The sequence below is a fragment of the Lissotriton vulgaris genome, chromosome 3_1 (genome assembly GCF_964263255.1).
Source record: "Lissotriton vulgaris chromosome 3_1, aLisVul1.2, whole genome shotgun sequence".
Lineage (NCBI taxonomy): Eukaryota > Metazoa > Chordata > Amphibia > Caudata > Salamandridae > Lissotriton > Lissotriton vulgaris.
Genome location: NC_141689.1, coordinates 1527803901 through 1527824323, shown reverse-complemented (window position 1 = coordinate 1527824323; position 20423 = coordinate 1527803901). Strand labels below are relative to the sequence as shown.

Genomic DNA, 20423 nt, shown 5'->3' with positions numbered 1-20423 from the left:
GTCGCCAATGGGATGTGCTACTCCCGTGCCTCCTGTTCGCATACCGAGAAGTCCCCCAGAAATCCTTGGGCTTCAGCCCATTCGAACTCCTGTATGGACACCCCGTCCGGGGTCCCCTCAGCCTGATCAAAGAAGGGTGGGAGGTGGCCCCTCAGAAGACTCCTCCGGATGTATACAAGTACCTCCTGACCCTCCGTAACCAAACCCGGCGATTCAGGGAACTCGCCAAGGCCAACCTTGAAGCCAGTCAGGAGGACATGAAGCGATGGTATGATCAGCATGCCTCCTCCATCGAGTTCGAGCCGGGACAACAGGTCTGGGTGATGTCCCCGGTTGAACCCTGCGCCCTACAGGACAAATGGACGGGGCCCTTCAAGGTGGTAGAGCGCAAGGGCCCAGTCACCTACCTGATCGACATGGAGTCACCCCGGAACCCCCTACGGGTCCTCCACGCTAACAGACTCAAACCCCACTTCGTACGCTCGAAACTCAGCCTCCTGATGGCTACCGATAGTGGGACTGAAGAAGACTCCGAGCCCCTTCCCTACCTACTGAGAACGCTCGAGAAGGATGGCTCCGTGGAAGGGGACAGACTCTCCGATGCCTTATCCTCAGAGCAACGCCAAGACTGTCGAGACCTTCTGCTCCAATTCGCCGACCTGTTTTCCCTCATCCCCGGGGTCACCCCCTGGTGCCTACACGACGTAGATACCGGGGATAGCCCCCCTATTCGACACAGGGCGTACCGAGTGCCGGATCGAGAGCGCGCCTGCATCCAGACAGAAGTCTCCGAAATGCTGGCTCTGGGAGTGATCGAGCCATCTGACAGCCCCTAGACAAGCCCAGTCGTGCTGGTCCCCAAGGCTGCCGCCCCGGGCGTTGCCCCCGAGCTCAGGTTCTGTGTGGACTATCGGGGTCTGAACGCCGTTACCAGAACCGGCGCTCACCCCATCCCCCGGGCGGATGAGCTGATTGACCGCATGGGGGCCGCCCGCTACCTGAGCATCTTCTATCTAACAGCGGGCTACTGGCAGATCGGCCTCACCCCAGGGGCCCAAGAGCGATCCGCCTTCTCTACCCCGGATGGCCACTACCACTTCAAAGTGATGCCCTTCCGCATGAAAAACGCCCCAGCTACCTTCCAGAGACTCGTGAACCAGGTACTGGCGGGCCTCGAAGAATTCAGCGCCGCCTATCTGGACGATATTGCGGTGTACAGTCACCACTGGGCAGACCACCTCCACCACCTCCGGGAGGTCCTGCACGCCCTCCGGCAGGCCGGGCTCACCATCAAAGCCAGCAAATGCCAGATTGGCCAAGGGTCTGTGACCTACCTGGGACACCAAGTGGGGAGCGGTCTGGTGGCCCCCCTCCAGCTCAAGATCGCTGCCATCCAGGCCTGGAAACCCCCAGTCACCCAAACCGAGGTCCGAGCCTTCTTGGGGCTCACCGGGTACTACCGGCGGTTTGTAAAGGACTATGGCAGCATTGTGGGGCCCCTCACAGAACTCACATCCAAGAAAAACCCCAAAACAGTCAACTGGACTCCGGACTGTCAGACGGCCTTTGAGCAATTGAAGTCCGCCATGTGCACCGCCCCCGTGCTCCAGGCCCCCGACTACAGCCGGGAAATCATAGTGCAGACGGACGCCTCAGATCATGGCGTGGGGGCCGTCCTCTCCCAACTCAACACCGAGGGAGTCGATCAGCCAGTGGCCTTCATCAGCCGACGCCTGCTGGCCCGAGAACAGCGCTGGAGCACCATCGAGCGGGAGGCCTTTGCCGTAGTATGGGCCCTCAAGAAGCTCCGGCCCTACCTCTTAGGCACCCACTTCCGGGTGCAAACAGATCACCGACCCCTGCAATGGCTGATGCAGATGCGGGGAGAGAACCCAAAACTGTTGCGCTGGTCTATCTCCCTGCAGGGGGTGGACTTCACTGTGGAGCATCGTCCAGGCCAGGACCACGCCAACGCAGACGGCCTGTCACGCTTCTTCCGCCTCGGCGAGGAGAGTACCCAAGAGGATGGGTGACTCTCCCTGCCTTCAGCTGGGGGGGGACGCATGTTGGACAGGCCGCATGGAAGGCCCGCTCCCTCCCCGCATGGCGGGGCCCGGACCCCTGCTCTCCCTGTATCCAAGACAAGAACCATCCCGGCAACCCACCGGGGCAACCCACAGCCCATCCACAACGGAACTACAGCTCCCGAACACCCCAGTATCGGCTGGCCCGGGCCCCCGTCAGTACCACTGCCCCGGCCCAGCCGCCATCTTTGGACACTACGCGTCAAGGCCGCATGGCCTCGGCTCAACCCCAACCCTGGGCCTGGCCAGGCCCCGACATCGAGGCACCACCCTCCACCCAGGAGGTGAAGAGAGCACTTGGCAGGTCAATGGGAGAAGGAGTGTCAATGGCTCCCCTCCGCCAGGTGTCGATCGCCCCCGGGCGCTGGCTCCACCCCCCTGCTGGGTGTCTGGACTCCCTCATCCCGGACCTCCCGACCTCCAAGTGCGAGGGTCCGGACATCGAAGGGGGCCAGACCTATAACTGGAGCAGCTCCAGAGCAGGAAGGCAGTTGTATCCTGGAGTCGAGAGACACCGAGACAAACTCATCCTTGGAGGCCTGCTGGCGCTGCCGCAGCCCTTTCTTGTGAACCATCTTCTAAGCCTGCTGGCGCTGCCGCGGCCCTCCTCAACGTGAACCATCGTCGTGGCCTGCTGGCGCTGCCGCGGCCTTCCCAGTCGTGAACCATCTTCCTAGCCTGCTGGCGCTGACGCGGCCCTCATCTCCTCGAACCATCTTCATAGCCTGCTGGCGCTGCCGCGGCCCTCATCACCTCGAACCATCTTCATAGCCTGCTGGCGCTGCCGCGGCCCCTCTTTGCGGATCCCCCAAGCTCGAGGATTGTGAGCTACACCTCTGGCTGCTCCCGTACCGGACCGGTACGAAGACTGTCCCGCTACCCCTTTTCCCTACAGGGACTAGAATTGGCAGGATCCTCGTGTCCTGGTCCCGCTGTATCGTTTATCACCTTGCCTCAAGATTCTTATATAAAGTGTGCAGAACTTATCCTTGTGTCGTGTCCATCTGTGGGGGGGGGGGGGGGGGGGGAGTTCCTTGTCTGTACGATCACCGGAGACGGCCCTCACCGGAGGCCTCTCCCCCTGTACTCGGCCGACCCTCCGGGTCTCCGTCTAACATGGGGCATCCCACAGGGCTCTTCACTGAGCCCGCTTCTTTTTATTGTATATTTCACCCCTCTGGCCGAAATGATATCACAATCAGGAATTAAAATAACATCTTACGCTGACGATATCCAGCTCCTATTTACCTATGATGATTTATCCACTGCCACCTTTGATCCCCTAAAAAAATGTCTCAGGAATATTGCGAAATGGATGGACCACAATTTTCTTAAACTCAATGCAGATAAAACCAAGATCTTGTTTTTTAATCAACCTTCCCCCCTAGCTTTCAACCTCTGGTTGCCAGAAGATTTGAGCAACGGCCCTCTTCCTAAAGACTCGGTCAGAAACCTGGGTGTCAGGTGGGACAACTGTCTGTCCTTTGCTAATCAAGTACAAACAGTTTCTGCCGCTTGTTTTAGTAAAATTAAAATAATAAAAAAGTTTATCAACTACCTGTCTAGCAACACTCGTAAAACCATAGTCCATGCACTCATAACTTCGCACTTGGACTATGCTAATGGACTCTACCTGGGTCTGACAGCAGGATTGCGCCACAGACTCCAGACGGTTCAAAATGCCGCTGCTCGTCTGGTCGGTGGCATCTCACTAAGACAACACATCTCCCCCTACTTGCGGAAACTGCACTGGCTCCCCATCTTTAAAAGAATTGAGTTCAAAGACATGACTTTTGCCTTTCGGGCAACCAAAAGCCTAGGACCAGCCTATCTTATAAAGAGACTTCGTTCCTATAGTCATTCTAGAGCCCTGCGCTCTAACACTAAATTTCTACTTGTCACCTTCAGATTTTAAAAAAGCCCGATCAGGAGGTAAATTCTTCGAAGTGTGTGCCACCCTTCGCTGGAACAAACTCCTGCTTTACCTCCGCATGACCCAGTCGGAACCTGAATTCCGCAGATCCCTTAAGACCTGGCTATTCCGCTACTAAGATTTAGTTCTGTGCCAATTGCTGTCTCTGCAATAGCTGTGCGCTTTATAAAATACACAAATAAATAAATAAATGTTGGTGTATGATGTTGCTTGTGCCGCGGTATGAAGATGGATGTGCTGGCATATAATGGTACGTGCCTTCGCATAGTGTTCTTTGTGTGGACTTGCGATGATGGATTTATTGGCCTCTGATGTTGGTTGTGTGGACATTCAATAGTGGAGTAGTGGAGTATGTTAGATGTGCATGGTCAGTGCTGGGTGTGCTAGAAGATGAAACAGGTTTTTGTCATAAAAACATGGCTGTTGGCATATGATGGTGGTTGTGTTTAAGTATTATGGTGTGTGTGTTTTGGGGTATGATGGTGGTTATGTTGGCATGAGTTTGATTCTTAGGACATACAATAGTGAATCTGTTGTCTCATTTTGCTTCTCTTAATGTTTGATGGTGTGGACATATGAATATTGGTGTGATGTATGGTGTTGGTTTTGTGGACCTTTGCAAATGGGTGTGTGCTAGAATGTTGGTAATGTGGATTAATGATGTTCAGTGTCTTGGATTAAGATGTTGGTATGGAGGACATATTATGGTGAGTGTGGTAGATTATGGTGTTGGGTGTGTGGATTTATGGTGGTAGGTGTATTGGTGTATGTGCCCCCCCTCTGCTGTACCTCTGTGTGTTCCCTGCATCATCTTTGTGTGCTTCCCAACTCCTGTAGTCCCTATATGTGCTCATAACCCCACAACAGCTCCTGTGTGCCTCCACCCCTGTCCCGAATGGCTTGTATGTGCCCCTGTGATCCCATAGCAGCCAGTTTATTAGTCACATGCAGCATATGTGTGTGCCTCCCCCCTCCCCTATATGTGTTCCTGGCCTATTGAAGCCCCAGGTTGTGCCCTCCACCTTGCAGTCCTGTGTGCAGGCCTGTCCCTTTAGCCCCTCTGTGTGCTTTTCTGTTCCTCTGTGTTCCGTGCCTCCCCGTGCACCCTTTATTTGTGCCCCGCTCCCTGTATCCCTGTGTACCCCCTGCTCTTGCCTGCCACCCATGTAGCCAGCCACCACTGCCACTGCTGTCCCTCAATGTGCCCCTGCTTTCTTATCCACTCTGAGTGCTCCCAGCCCCCCTGCAGCACCTGGCTGGCCTACCCACATACCTGTGAGCGGCCATGCACCTGCAGCCCTCTGTGTGTCCCCTGCCTCAATTAGTCCATATGTTTTCCCCCCTTTTACCCTTCAGCCGCTGTGTGTCTCCGTCCCTTTTGTGTCCCCAGCCCCACCCTGTTGGCACTTTGTGCCCCATGCACTCCCTCCTTGTGTCCCTACATCAGACCTACAACTCCTCTGTATGCCATCCCATCTGTTGCATCCCCTCTGCAACAACTTTGTGTGCCTCAGCTTCCCCAAGTCTTCTGCTGCTCTTTCTTCTGCCCTGCATCCCCTCGGTATGCTTTTCCTCCTCCCTTCGTACCCCAAATAAGCCCTCCCTGAAACCAGGGAGCAGATCTACCTGTGCTCTCATGACTCTATGTGCACCAGCCCCACATCTAACCTTCTGTGTGCTGTCCTTCCTTGCACCTGCAACCACACTATGTATCCCCGCCAGCTACGTCCCCATCTGTTTTCACATGCCTCCCCACTAGGTGCCATCGGGCCCCTGCAGCTTCTGTCTGCCCATCTGCAACCCTCAAGTCCCTGCAGTCGCTCTTTGCTTCCTCCACAGCCCCTCTGTGTCCATCATACCTTTGCTGTTCTTGCTATGCCCCTGCACCATAGCAACCCATGTGTGTCCAACCCCCCCTGCAGCCATGTGTGCTTCCCTGTGTATGTCACTCCACCCCATGAAGACCATTTGTATTTCTCTGCATGCCCTACAGCCCCTCTCCATGCCCCCTCTGTGCCATCCTGCCTTTCTTTTACATGCACTCTGTGCCCCTTGTTTCTCCGCAACACCCAAGTGTCCCCTGTATGGCTGTCTGTTTTTCCTCAGAAATCCCTCTGTCTGCCCTTCAGCCAAACCTGAAGCCACTTTGTGTACTCTCCATCCAGCCCCTCCGTGGGCCCCCTTGCCACACCTTTGCTGTCCCTGTATGTGACCTCCACCCCCATGCAACTTCTGTGTCTACCCTCTTCCCCTCTGTGTGCCCTGGTCCATGAAGGCAGTCTGCCTGGCCTGTCTCCATGTAACCTCCATGAACTGCCAGCCTGGGTGCGCCTTCTCTCTTTGCAACTCCCGCAGTCATCTGTGTGCCTCCAAACCGTTAGCTCCAATGCTGCCCCTTCCAGGATGGGAGCAGAGAGGAGGGGGTGATACATTAAAGTCCACTCCACCCTGGTGTTTTTTCTTTGATGAAAATGCATCTCTTGTGAATTTGCAAACTCCAGCATTTATTTAAAAATGCTCACACTGTCCAAGGTTCAGTTTGTCTTCGATTCTGCAGTGGTGTCCGCAATCTGACCAGCGGCAGACTTCTCTCCCTTACCCTCCCAGAGCTGATGGTGTTGGCAGATGCCTCACTCCTAGGTTCATGTCATCATAAAGAGGTGGAGATCAGGGAAGTCTGGTCTCTGGCATAAAACTGCCTCCATACCATTCGCCTGACATTGAAGGCCTTTCTACCGTCCATCAAGTAAAGGCTTGTACAGGTTCTCACAGACAACACTGCTGACATATGGTACAAGCAGGGCACAATGAGGTCCTGGGTCTTGTGCCAGGAGCCTCGGCACTTATCAAATTAGTTAGAACATCATGTAGTCTCCCTTATTGTGAATCACCCTATGGGATCATTCAAAGCCAGGGCAGACAAGCTAAGCCTGTGGTACCTGGTGGATCATGAATGTCGGCTACACCCAAGATGGTACAGGGAATTTTCTGACAATGGAGAGAAGCCGGTCTAGATATTTTTGCTGCCTTCCAGAACACACAGTGTCTAAACTTTTGAACCTTGGAGTTTCTGTGAAGTTCCTCCCTAGGAGATATATTTAAGTGAAACCGGAAACTCCTCTTTGTCTTCAGCCTCTTCGTCTCCTGCTACAAATTCTGAAGCTGATCAAGGGTGACCAGGCCAAGTCATCTAAGTGACTCTGGATTAGACCAGGAGAGTGCAATGTCCACAACTTCAGAGTACATGAGTCTGCCCTCCAATCAGGCTGCCACTTTAGGAAGATCTTCTGTCGCAGCAAAAGGACAGAGTTGTCCACCCGAACCTGTAAAATCTATAGCTCCATCCATAGAGACTGAGCGGCGACAGTTGGGGACATTTAACTTGTCAACCGAAGTCAATCCACAAGTTTGTTTATACCGGGCGCAAGAACAAATTTGTAGTCTGATGTAACCATTCACAGGATGGACCCTCTGCAAGCCAAGCTGTTAAATGTGTTTCTTTGTTTTGTTGAGTGTCTTGTTCTTGACATCTGTGAGCCCGTGATGTGGGCGTTATTGCACACGTTCACAAAGTACTGCTACCTTGACAACCAGGTCTGACGGGAAGGGTATTGTGCACTTTCAGTCTTGCAGGACATTTGTGTGAACTCTCTCCACAGACCCTCCACCACGGGATGTAATGTTTTGGTAGCCATTGTAAAGGTGAGGAATCTGGTTTATAAGTATGCATCGTAACGAAGAACAAGTTACTTATCTTTGGTAACCCTCTTTCTGGTGGATACTGTATCCTACTGCAGATTCCTCACTGCCTCTCCCACCTCCCCTTTCTGCGTAATGGTATCTTTTTACCATCTAAAAAGGTCCCAAATTAGAGATCTATCCACTGGTACTCCCACACGTTTTGTGTTCTGCATCCAGCAAGAAACGGGCCCTGGTGTGCGACGTGACGCTCCACTAGGGTGGAACAAAGTCAAAACAGTCTTGTTGCACCACCTTGTGGTGCACAGGAGCACTGCTATGGAAATGTCTGAAACAATTCTGGCACCTGGGAAATATTCTAATGGTGAGGAGTCTTAAATTAGAGTATCCACCAGAATGAGTGTCACCGAATGTAAGGAACATGTTCTTCTTTCGTAGAAAACCTTCTGCGAAATTTCTAGCCTTGCACACGCATGTACTATGATGCACATAAGCCACACACTTGCACATGCACCATGACGCGTGTGTGCGCATTAGCTATTCCATTTTGAAATTTTTTTTTTTTGTAAAGAAAATTTCCTGCAAGGTTGCCTGCCATGGGTATGCATGCAATTGGGAAAAAGCACTGGCAAAGTGAGTAGTTCAGTCTTCTAGATGCTGCGCGGCGTTTTAACTCTGGTAATACTTCCTATGTACAGACCCCTTACAAGTCTACGTTTTTCTGCATGTGCTGCTGTAATCCTGAAGACTCCGATCTCGACTAGGAAAGGTAATTGAGACTTGAGCAACAGAATGGAGTGAAACATTGTTACAAGTCATAACATGCAAGTGTCCTTTTCTTCCTAGCCTTGCGCCAGCTTTCAAATCACTACTTCCAAAACAGCACAAGATTCTGTTTCCCCCTTGAATTTCTTTCTGGAAACTAGTCCGATCCTGGTGCCAAGACAGCCCCAGGGGTGGCAGTGCACTCTATACAGCATTGTCCTCATTTATAAATAATAATCCTCAGCTATGAATTTTGTAATTCTAGAATTTCGGTGTACTTTTATCATTCAATGCTCTTTGCTTACTTGCATTAAAACGCTTATGATAGTTACAAAGCGAAGTGTGAATGAATGAGTTTAAATAAATATATTCCGAAATTCAGATTTAAACTTGGAAATGAAAAAGTGATAAACCTTATATTTAAAAACCCCAAATTAAAAAAATTCAGATTAGTAGATTTTATTAGTTTGTTACGAATTAATACGTTTTCAAAAATCATTCATCTAATGAGTAACTGTCGGAACCCTATTTGGGGTTTTTTGGGTACACAAACGAGCTACTGGATCTTGACCAAGGTTGGTTAAATTAATTTACTGCTGAATTCCCTGTGCCTTGACTACTATAGACTGAAAACTGAACACCAAGTACATCTTTTTAGCACTTGACTTTTAGGGTAGTGTGGTAGACAATCAAAGGCTTACTCGTGGAGGTGTTAGGGGGATTAAGCCTCAGAACTCTACAGTGCACCCAATTCTGCCCAGTAGTGCAGTGCCAGCCAGGACTTTTACTTGAAAAGAAAAAATACTTTAATATATAATTTCTACTACACAAAGCTATGGAACGTGGCGTCGGAATGCCATCATCCTACCAATATGCTCATATCTAGGGTATAAGAAAGTATGCGCTACAGGCAGACAAAGTAGACCGGTGCTGCTCACGGTATGTGGCTTTTTGCAAGGTCAAGGATAGTCTCTGTAATTTGCCAGATTTCTCATTGGCCCTCAAATCTATTCTACTGGAGTGCTCCTACCCAGATCGGGGCTCGTGACGTGAAGGGGGCTTGTTTTCATGCCGCCGCTGCAGAGAGGACATTAGACATAAGGTATTGCAGATAAATTCACTTTACATGCTACTCCACTCGTTCCCAGTCCTGCTTCTTCCAGAAGGGCCGTGGTAAATCATGGAGAAGTTGAGGTGCTTTTCATGCCCAAGGCAACCCCTCCACCCCCATCAAAACAAAGAAGCACATCCCTCCCGTGGAGGTTTAAGATGGTGAAGGAGGACTGTAGTCGAGCCTGTTCTGTAGAATCATAGGGCTGTGTGATGAACCTCGGGAGTTCGAGGCGCTCAAGAGCCCTCCAGAATCCTCTGGTGGTGTGACAGAGGTCGCTGGGTCTTTGAGGTGCTTAACAGCGCTACAGAATTCTTAATCGGTGTGATAGGGGTTCTTGGGATTGGAGGTGCTCAGCAGCGTTGCAGAATCCTCAGGGTGTGACAGGACCCTGGATCTTTGAGATGCTCAACCGTGCTGTAGATCCTCAGGTGATGTGACGGGATTGCTGGGTCCAGGAGGTGCCTAACAGTCCTGCAGAGCCTCGGGCGCTGTGATGGGGGTTACTAGGTCTTCGAGGTGCTTAACATCACTCCAGAATCCTCAGGGGCTGTGAGACAGGGTTTTCAAGGTGCAGCAGTCATCCAGTCTTTTAGGCCTCCAACCTGCGCTCACTTCAGCCTGTGAGCTATTGCCAGCTTCGCAATCAATCAATCAGGATTTATAAAGTGCTGCTATTCACCCGCAAGGGTATCCAGGTGTTGAGAGACATGGTGCTCTGGGGGAATCAGCTGAACAACCAGGTCTTGAGTCCCTTTCTGAATTCCTGAAGACTTGCGAGGTGTGCAGGAGGAGGGGGAGGCTGTTCCATGACTTTGTTGCAAGGTAGGCGGGAGAGCGTCCTTCACTGTTGCGTCGATGGATGGGAGTGTGTGAGCGAGGGAGGCAGCGTGAAGGTGTCTGGATGGTTGGTGGAAGCTCAGGCAGTGGATGAAGTATGCAGGTCTTTGATTGTGCAGGGCTTTGTAGGTGTGTAGGTAGGGGTCAGCATCTTGATTTGACATCTCTTGTGAACGAGGAGCCAGTGGAGCTTCCTGAGGTGTGGGTTTGTTTCGGGAGGTTGATGATGAGTTTCGCCACTGAGTTCTGTATAGTCTGTAGTGTCTTCAGCAGGTGAGTGGTAATTGCTACGTAGAGTGCGTTGCCATAGTCCAAGCTGCTTGTGACGAGGGCTTGAGTGATGGTACGTCTGGTGCTGACTGGGAGCTATTTAAAGTTCTTTCCGAGCATGCGAAGAGTGAGTAAGCAGACGGAGGAGACCCTGTTGATTTGGTTTTTCATGGTGAGTTTGCTATCTAGGATGAAGCCGAAGTTCCAGGCATGGTCTGTGGGAGTGGGTGAGGGTCCTTTTTTAGCAGGCCACCAGAAGTTGTTCCATGGGGAGGTGTTGTTAAAGAAGATCCAGAGTTCATGGCGCTGGATGCATTCCAGGTGCGGACGGATGCAGACGGGCTTGCCTTTGGTGCGTGGCCATCCTGCGGCCTCCGTTAAGTAGGTCCTGGAAGGTGTGCTGGGGGGTTGGCCAGAAGCGAAAGGGAATAAAGCGGTGGCAACTGCTGGAAAAAACTGGTAGGCGGGGGTCAGTACCTGAGCACAACAGATGAAAAACCAATAGCCAGTGCAGGAACCAAGGGACAATTAAGGGGCTACACAACAGTGATGGCTAGGCAGCAGAGATAACAGGCATTCGAAGACACATGGCAAAATTAGGGTCAACAGCAGTGATGGCGAGGCTGCAGAAAGAACAGCAGGAGAAATAACAGGCAATGGACGATGCAAGGCGCAATGACGATGCTACAACGGCAGAGATAGCTAGGCAGCAGAAAGAACAAGGCACATTAAAAGGTTGAAAAAAATCAAGCAATAGAAGGAACCAGGTGCAATTAGGCTACAAGAACAGCAGAGAAATAAAGGAAAATCAAAGCAGTAGAAGGAACAAAGCAGTGGGAGCTCAAGCGAGGCAGCGGGAATGTGTTTTGGTGTGAATACATTAATCTGGCCACCTTGGAACCACTCTGTCTTGCTTTAGTTAGTTAGTTAGTTATTTTTCATATTTTTAATGTTTTATTCCTCTCCACCCCGGAATTGCACTTAGAAATTGGAAAATGTCAGAAAAAGATGTTTCCAGCAAAAGTGTTAAGCTTTTTTGGATCCATTTCACAGGGGCGCAAATAAACGAAAGGAGGAAAGAGAGGGTAATATCCATTTCTTGAAGTCTCTGTTTTCACTAAATGAGGCGGAGCGAGAGAGAAAGTGAGAAAAGAGGGGGAACAAAGAGGGGGGGGCAGCTGCCAGTGAAAGGAGAACTGGACACTGTGTTTGTCTTTTCTGGGCACGAAGGAGAAGACTGAGTCCTTTTCCTTCACTGCCAGTTACGCCCGTCCCCAAAAGCCGAGCCTTCACTATCGGCCTTGGCGATTTCTGCCGTCCGGGAGGCATGTTTAAAATAAGAAAGTAGGGGAACAGACTCTATGAAATTAAAGTAGTAGGGGCACGCCGTGCTCTGCTGATCCCGCCCACTTCGACCACTGCTGTAAGCAGCGGAAGCGGAAGATAGTCAACAACAGGCTCTGATGGCATTACTTCACATAGGAGCAGCTCGAAAGCGGGGTATGATTTCAGAATACACATAACCTCCAGAGAGACTTTTACATTCTTGCCAACTTCGCGTATTGACTTTTGTCATCAAATCAGTGGGGATCACTGAGAACAATCACTGGTAAATGTTGAAGCTGCTACAAAATAAAAGTTGGTCGGTCGGTTTACTGATTTGTATTTTTAAAGAGAGTTTTAAAAGTTATTTACTTTTCACACCGAGTTTTGTCAACTTTAGAGTGATTCTTAATCTGTTGCTAAGTTTGTTCATCGACTTTGGTCACCCAACTATTGGGGAATGCTGAGGCTATTCTCCAATAGATACTGAAACTGTTAAATAACTAATGTTGGTTTAATGGTTTAATAAATTATATGATGTCAATACCTAACGGCTTAGTGTTTGCTTTCTCAGAATCATCAGAGACTGTTATGAATTCGCTGCATTGCTTGCTGTCGCAGTGCTTAATTTGTGCTGGTCATGTCTGGTGCTTGGCACTGGCACTTAATTGTCAACACCGCCACTTATGGCTGTCTGCCACATGGTGGTGGTGTTGTCTGATTTAAAGATGAGCACAATAATAGTTGTTTATTAGTTCAATACATTGCGCTCAAGCTATTCCTATAGCTTTGGGGCCTGGAAGAGTGTGATTTGTCACTTGAAGAAGTGTGATTGTTAGAAGTTGTGTTGGTACTGTTGTTGGCAGCACTGGCAGGGGTAATGGGTAACGAGAGCTGTGGATTCCTCCGGATGAGGGCCCTGGAACTTATTGTTTTACAAATTAAGCACTAATGTCTAATGCTGGCTCTGGAGTTTTGTAAAATGTGTCTTAAGGAGTTAACTTGTTGACTTCCTAGCATAACGTGTTTTAAAAATGAAAACATTCTTTTTAACATTCTATTGTGATAAATGTTGGTTTTTATTGTCTATGAATCACTCTATCAACAATGATAGATGAGTTTCACCCGCAAATAATGTTGTTAATTTTATATTGCTTTGCGAAGCGAAACGCAACTTATGGTTTTAAAGTACTGTTGCTTATTTATGCTTTTGATTGTCCCTTCATTATTAACTATTGTAATGGTTTTAATTAATTATGCAAATAAAGGTTATTATTCTTACTATGCCATGATAGTCATCCAGGTGAATGTATGCTTTCAAAATGCATGTTATGTTAGACAAGCTTCATGCACACAGTCCTCTCCCCTATCACAGTCAATACCCTTGGGTTGCAGATGTGCTTGTTGAGGTCAGTGCTTAATTTGAGCCAGTAGGGGCCACTGCGCTCATTTTGGGGATCAGCACTTATTTTTCCTGATAAGACATTTCTTGATTGCAAGAGAGGGAAGACCACACAATGGGGAAATAAGAAAGAAGATAAAGATGGAAACCCAGTCACAAGGGGAGAAAGAAAGAACCTTCAAGAGTGGGATAAAGGGGAAGGGGTGTCTGGTAGTGGATCAAAGAGGCATGAGGTGAATTAAAGATTGCGCAGTCTTGGTATTTGGCAGCGGCGTAGCATGGGGCAGGCGGGGGGTCACAAGTTTTTGGGGCGGTGATTCCACACCTCGTCTCCTCCCATCCACGTCGCAGGGCGATTGCCAGCACCCCACACCCCTGCTTTTACCCGAGTCTGTCACGTGGCGGCGAAGCAGGGATGGCTAGATTCCCCTACAGCCCCTTCCCCCACCACTGCTCTTACCCATCTGATAGAGACTACTAGCCGCAGATTCCTTCATGTAGAATTATCCCCAGGCGTGAGACTAGATCCGGAAACTTTTTGCCACAGTATCCCTGCGCGCCGGGGGCAGGGCGGCATCATGCGACTCCGCCCATGCGTTGTCTGCCTACGTGACGTCAGCGAGGTCACATAAGCCCCACCCCGGCGCGCCTACGTCAGTTTTTTCCTTTTCCGCATGCAACGCGGATCCGGTCTCTGTTACGGCCCTGTTTGGGGCCCACTTTTTTTTCTTCCCCATTGTCTAATTTTTGGTGGAACAGTGTGCAAATGCCTTCGGGCTTCAAGACTTGCACGCCGTGTGGGCGTCTTATGTCGGCGACGGACCCTCACCTCATTTGTATGTGGTGTTTGGAGAAGGATCACAGCACCACTGACTGAGGTGTGCCAACAGTTAAAGCCGAAGTCGCGGCGGGACCGCCGCATGAAACTACTCTCAGTGCGCCTCTCAAGGTCGGCTTCCTCTCCTCGATGAGCCTTGACAGACGGCTTAGGTTAATGGCCGTTGTCGTCGTCCACGCCCTTCTGCGATGTCGCGAGAGCGTCGCTCCCTGGTGGGTAAGTGTAGCAGTTTGTCCCTGGGGGCTGGTGTTCGGCCTGCAGGGGACTTGGACTCTCCGCGGGTGATGCGGCCCCGCGTGCCGGCATTTTATTCACTGTTTCCCGGTGACGGAGCGTCGAGAGTCCAGATGGAGACTTATGCGGAGGCTTTGCAGGCCTCGCTGGCGTCTCCTCCTCCTTCCCCTCCTGGGGCGTCAGTGGATACCTTGCCTTGTGCGAGGCCCTCCGTGGCACCGCCGGCGGCCCCGGCGCTGACTGGTTCGGCTCCAAGCTTTGAGGATGTGGTACTGTCGGGGTGCGGCTCTTCGGGGGTCCCTCCTTTAGACCACTACGCTTCTGCCTCGCCGTAAACTCCCGCGGGAGTCCCTGTGGTGTTGCGGTAGGTCGGTCGCATCCCCGAGCCCCGCTCGGCCCTCTGGGCAGGCAAAGGCCTTGCCCACGGCTGAGCTGACGCCGCCACAGCGCCAGCACCTGCTGGTCCGGGCTGCGCCGCAGGGTTCGGTGGACCCTCCTCGTCCCGCTCTCGGTCGAGGCTGGATGGGGACCCCCTCGTCCTGCTCCAGGCCTTTCTTGCCCTTCCACGAAGGGGGCTGCCTCGTTGGAGGGCGAGTCAGCGGTTGAGTCGGCTCTGGCGGCGCCGAAAGGCTCGCCGGGCCACTTTCAACGCATGCTAGGCCGAGGCAGGCGGCTGCCTCGGAGGAGGTCGAGCCGGCGCTGTTCAGGCGCCGCCCCTTGGCCACTTCGGATCTGGCCCCGCTCCGGTCCCCCGCGCGGTGTGGCTTCGAGGAGCCTTCTCCTGCGTCACCGTCTGCGCAGGATGGTGGCGAAGTTCTGCCTCTGGCGGCGGACTCTATGGCTCCGTGCAGGGGTTGGGCCGCAAATTCGTCTTCGGATGCACCTTCTTCTCCGGAGGTTGGCTTCATTTTGGTGTCATCCTCCCTGGATACCAGCCACCGCGTGTTGTCCTTTTCACCTGCATCGTCGAAGGGTGGCTCCCCACGAATTTCGAGGCCGAGGTGTTCGTCGGAGGAGCGGCAGGTACCCCATTCTTCGGTTCTTCCCGACTTCCATGTCTGGCCTTTGCCTGCCCCACTTGGCTTCGGGAGTGGCTGCCTTAGTCTGCAGCCGTTGCCCACGGAGGAGCTGCTTTCTCCACCGCAGGGCCCTACGGAGGCGGGTGCGGCCTTCGCTCTTGCGATGTCCACGGTGGTGGGCATTCTGCACATGGGTGACCCAGTTGCTCACTTTCCAGCAGACCATCTTTTGGAGGGCTCTGGTGGGAGGGAGATCTTGCTTCCCTTTGAGAGTTCACTCCTTTCTTTCCTGACGGGGGCTTGGAGGCGCCCGCCTCAGGGGATCCGGTGCCTCACCACCTTTTTGCACTGGCACCGCACCACCTTTTTGCACCGGCACCGCGTGACCCGGCGTGTTTCTCCCTCCACCCCTCTGCCTCTAGTCCACTTTTGTGGACTGCTTATCCCTCCCTGCCGCCACTGTTGACTCCGCCGTCCCAGCAGGCCAATTGGTTGGACTCTTGGGGGCGCAACATGTTAACCTCAACCAGTGCTGCCCTACGGGCCCTTAACACCTTATGTGTGTTGGCTAGGGCCTCCTCTTGTTTGTGGGACTTGGGTGAGTCTTTGGGATCTGCTGCTTCCCAAGAGACAGTTCAGGTGGATTTACGGCATCATGCGCTGGATGGCAGGGAGCTAGCGGCGTTTATTCTCCGCTCTGCTCTGGACTTCTCGGAGGTGCTGGGCTGGGCCATGGCTTCCTCAGTCGCCCTCTGTCGCCATGCTTGGCTTCAAGATGGTGTGTTCCCTGAAAATACCCGGGAGCGGCTCATTGATCTTCCATTTGATAGCATCTTGTTATTCCATGCCCCGGCTGACTCCGCCATCCAAAGGTTACTGGCGGGGCTCAGTCATCCTCCTCCACCCTGTCGTCCTCCACCTCCTTCCCCTCCTCAGTGACTGCTGAGTTGAGCTGGTTCTGGGCTTTTCTGAGGGCCGGTTGCCCTTGCTGTGGAGCGTATTTTATGGCCATATGAGTCCTCCTTGCTGGGACTGTGGCGATGTTGGCTGCTGGACGGCCCCTTGTTGTGTGTGTGTGTTTTTGCAGGAGTTGTTGCACAGACTTGGCCCTGAGATTAGGCCTTCTGTTCTGCTTTGGGCTGCTTAACAAGCCTTCCTTTGGGGGTTCTTCCCCCCCGAGGCTCTTTTTGTTTTTTTCTCTGCTGCGGAGGTTCTTCAAAAGTGGGTTCACTTATCTTGGGACTTAACGTCTCCTATGTGGGGTAGTGGTAGCTGTTCTATAGCTTGCGCTCTGCTAGGGTGTTCTGGTCGCCTTTGGGTGCCGGTTCTCCATGGCATTTATGAATGTTGCTTTGCTTCTTGAGGTTGTGTGCGTGGCCTCTCGTAGTGGTGTGTCCGGGTATTTCCTCACCTTCTTGCTCCCGTCCTGCGGGCTGGGATGATTTTGTGTACTCCCTTGTCAGGCGTCGCCTGCCCAGCCTTCCTGGGGCCCTGGGCTATTCTTCTTACCAGCTGCGGCCCGTGGAGGGAGTTCCGGTGGGGCAGAAAGGCGGGGCAGGGTGGAGGGTGCTAAAAACCGGAATATGTATAATTGGAGGTAAGTAAACAATTTAAATAATAAAACTAATTTCGTAGCGCGCGCTGCATCGCATTTTGCGATGCAGGGCGCACTACGAAATTAGTTTTAATTAACGAGGTTACCTACCTGGTCCGCAGATCTGGTCCCCTGCAAGACCCTCTGTTCTGTCCGGGCTGGTGGGGTCCTTCCCCGGGGGTATTGCTAGGGTATCTCTTCTACGTAAAGGAATCTGCAGCTAGTAGTCTCTATCAGATGTACGAGTTACTTACCGTCGGTAACGATGTATCTGGTAGGAACAATTCTAGCCGCAGATTCCTTCACGGCCCGCCCTTCCTCCCCGTTCTGCGAGGACCCTTGGGTTGGTCTTTGGTACTCGCCTCCTGGAGGGGCGGGTGTGGGGGGGGGGGCTGTGCCTCCTGTGAGTGCCTTCTTTTGCTCTTGACTGGTGGCTCTGTCTGGTTGCGATTCATTCCTCCTCTTGGTTCTTGGAGGATGGAGTTACGGTGCGCTTGTGCCCCGCTCCAGGTTTGGGGGATTTGCCTTCAGTCTCTGCGCTTCCTTCCCTTCCTCTTGCTGCTAGAGGTCCTGGCTTCTCTGCTGACCTCTGAATAGGGGTCCCCTGGCCAAGCCTGGCCCTTGTTTTTCCTTGGGGGGTGGTTGCCCTCTATGCTGGGGTGGCTTGGAAGTTTGTTGTTCCTGTCTGTCTTGGGACTGGCTCCCCTTCCTTGTTTCTAGATGAGGGTGCTAGGCCTGCTACATGTGTCATGACTTTTTACGCAAGTTCCTTGTCCCCGGGGCACGGGAGGGGGGATGAGGCTGTCCTCGTACTGGCAGGGTGGCTGCTCAGGGCTCTGCTCTGTTCTTTCTTCTGCCCCTGCCTTTGGACACTGCAGTGTTCTGCTGTTCCTTCTGGTGTTGTTGTCTCCACTCTTTTTCTACTCTTTTGCACACTGTTCCCATGCTCCCACGTTTTTTTGCCTGGTAGATCCGCGTTGTTGTGCAGAAAAGTTCTCCGAAGAAAACCCACGTAGGCGCGTCGGGGTGGGGCTTATGTGACCTCGCTGACGTCACGTACGCAGACGACACCTGGGCGGAGTCACGTGATGCCGCCCCATGCGTGCAGGGATGCTGTGGCAAAAAGTTTCCGGATCCAGTCTCACGCCTGGGGATAATTCTACGTGAAGGAATCTGTGGCTAGAATCGTCTCTACCAGATAAGGTAAGTAACTCGTACATCGCGGGCTGCCAAAGGATTGACTAAGCTACTGGTATTAGGCGCACTGACATTTAATATAGCCTGCGAGGGCATCTGAGCACATCTTGGTCACCAACACTCTTTCTTTCACAAATTAAGCACTGGTTGAGGTAACTCAGTGGGCAGGTTCTCCCAGTTGTGGGTTGTTTGAAAGTCATACTTTCAGTTCTGCACACTGGACCTAAGAAGGATTATTGATAACACCCTTTGTTTTCTCTTCTTTGCAGGATGGTTCGAGCTGGACCCAGAAAACCCGTTGTTTGCTCCAAGTCTCTTGCTCAACAGTCTGGTGGAGGAAAAGAAGTTGGGCCGGAAGACCGGGGAGGGATTTTACAAATATAAATGAACTTTGCCTCAACGATCCTGCAGACCCATCGCTGAACGATTGCTCTTTGCGCGTACTGTGCTGTTGGTTCAATGAATCCTGACTGAATGTAATCCAAGCCGATTAGCAGCTGTTCATTAGAGTTAATTGTGACTTTGATAGCACGGAAACATGTGCCAATAATCTTGCTTTCCAAGTTCTCACCTTGGTGCCTTGCAGCGACGATTACATCATTTATGTTCAAGACGTGTTTGTACAGATGAAATTACGTCTTTGAATTTGTTATTAAAAAAAAAAGCAATTTGCTGCTACAACTGATAATCTTAATGAAAATAAAGCAAAAAATCCTGCCGTTTTGTCGAAATAAAAACATCACCAACGTACTAACGAATGGTGTGTAGTTTTAAAATGTGTTATTTTTTAATGGGGTGTGTGCAGTGTGATGGCAAAAAGGCATTGTTTTAATTGCAAGTGGTAGACACAATGCACTAGTTTAGCAAACAAGCATTGTCAAAGCCTATAGGTCTTGCCTTTGATACCTATTGGTTACGCCAGTGCGTTTTCGCGATACTCTACAGCATTGGTTCGATGTTGTGCAGCATGGCCAAAAGAGAAACAAAGCCTAAAAAAGATGCAATGCATCATATGCAGCTGTGGTGTCATTTTGTAGTCATCTGCTTGCATGATGACATGTCCACATGCATACACCATTATGCATGCACACCTACAAAATAACACAGGCAACATTAAAAAAAACAAAAAAGACCAATCTGACATGGACATAAATGAATGAACTCCGGGCCGGTCCTAGAATTTGTGGGGCCCCAGGTAAAATAGGGACATGCGAGCCCCTTATAATTTGCCAAAGATTTAAACTCACAGGAAGTGACATCATAGGAAGTAATATCAATTGGCCATTAATTATATGTAAGGCTCCCAGTTTTCTGTTTTTACTGATTTTTACAGATAAATCCAGACAGAAAACAATGTGTTCCCTGGATGTATTTATTTTTAAAAACTGAAAAGTACTGAAAATTGTTCTTTTTGTGGAAGACTCTCTTTCATTAATTCCAGGCAAAAGCTGAACAGATAGACAGAATGGGGAGTTACACAACAGGGTCAGACTTCCTTACTAACAGGCCTATGTTAGCAAAATATTTGTAGTATAACACTGATGTGCACCTGTGAGTGTAGTGTTTTGTTGTATGTGATTGTTTAATGTGCTAAAACGTGACAGACATCCACATAGCAGTGCACGTCTAAGAGTTAAATAAATGTGTAAATATACCATCTTACGACTCCATTTATTCTCAAAAGATAAAATAAATATGGATAAATACCAATAAGAAGTTAAAAAATAAATATGGATAAATACAGACGGAAATGTTAAAATATAAATACCATAAAACCGGGAGCCCTAATTATATGGCATTGTTGAAGCCACTTTGCAAGAAGCTACTTACCTAGTCTGGATATCAGTAAAATGGTTAAAAATAGTATTATTAATCCAAATAAAATACATACATATATTTCAAAGCTCTGTGAAGTGGAAATACATTAAATGAATTAAACTTAGTTATTTTTCTATTTAAGGGACAGATGAAATCGATATGCTAACTAGCCATCCTGGCACTAAGATGTCCGAAGGAGAGGTGCAGACTTTACTACTATGGAGAAAGGACAGATTTAAGTGTTTTTCAAAAGATTGGAGCTACACCATAGCTCAAGAGGGAGAGAGTTCCAGTCC

At 50.7% G+C, this 20423-nt stretch overlaps 1 protein-coding gene across 1 annotated transcript in view; it reads left to right on the top strand.

Moving 5' to 3' along the window:
* Positions 1 to 19085, top strand: part of HADH (hydroxyacyl-CoA dehydrogenase) — a 307472-nt gene extending 288387 nt beyond the window's left edge. The window contains exon 8 of the mRNA XM_086962014.1: positions 18579 to 19085. Within this exon, the coding sequence (XP_086818140.1) occupies positions 18579 to 18697 (119 nt within the window). The 3' untranslated portion in view covers positions 18698 to 19085. The remainder of the gene's footprint in view (positions 1 to 18578) is intronic.
* Positions 19086 to 20423: the final 1338 nt, after the last annotated feature.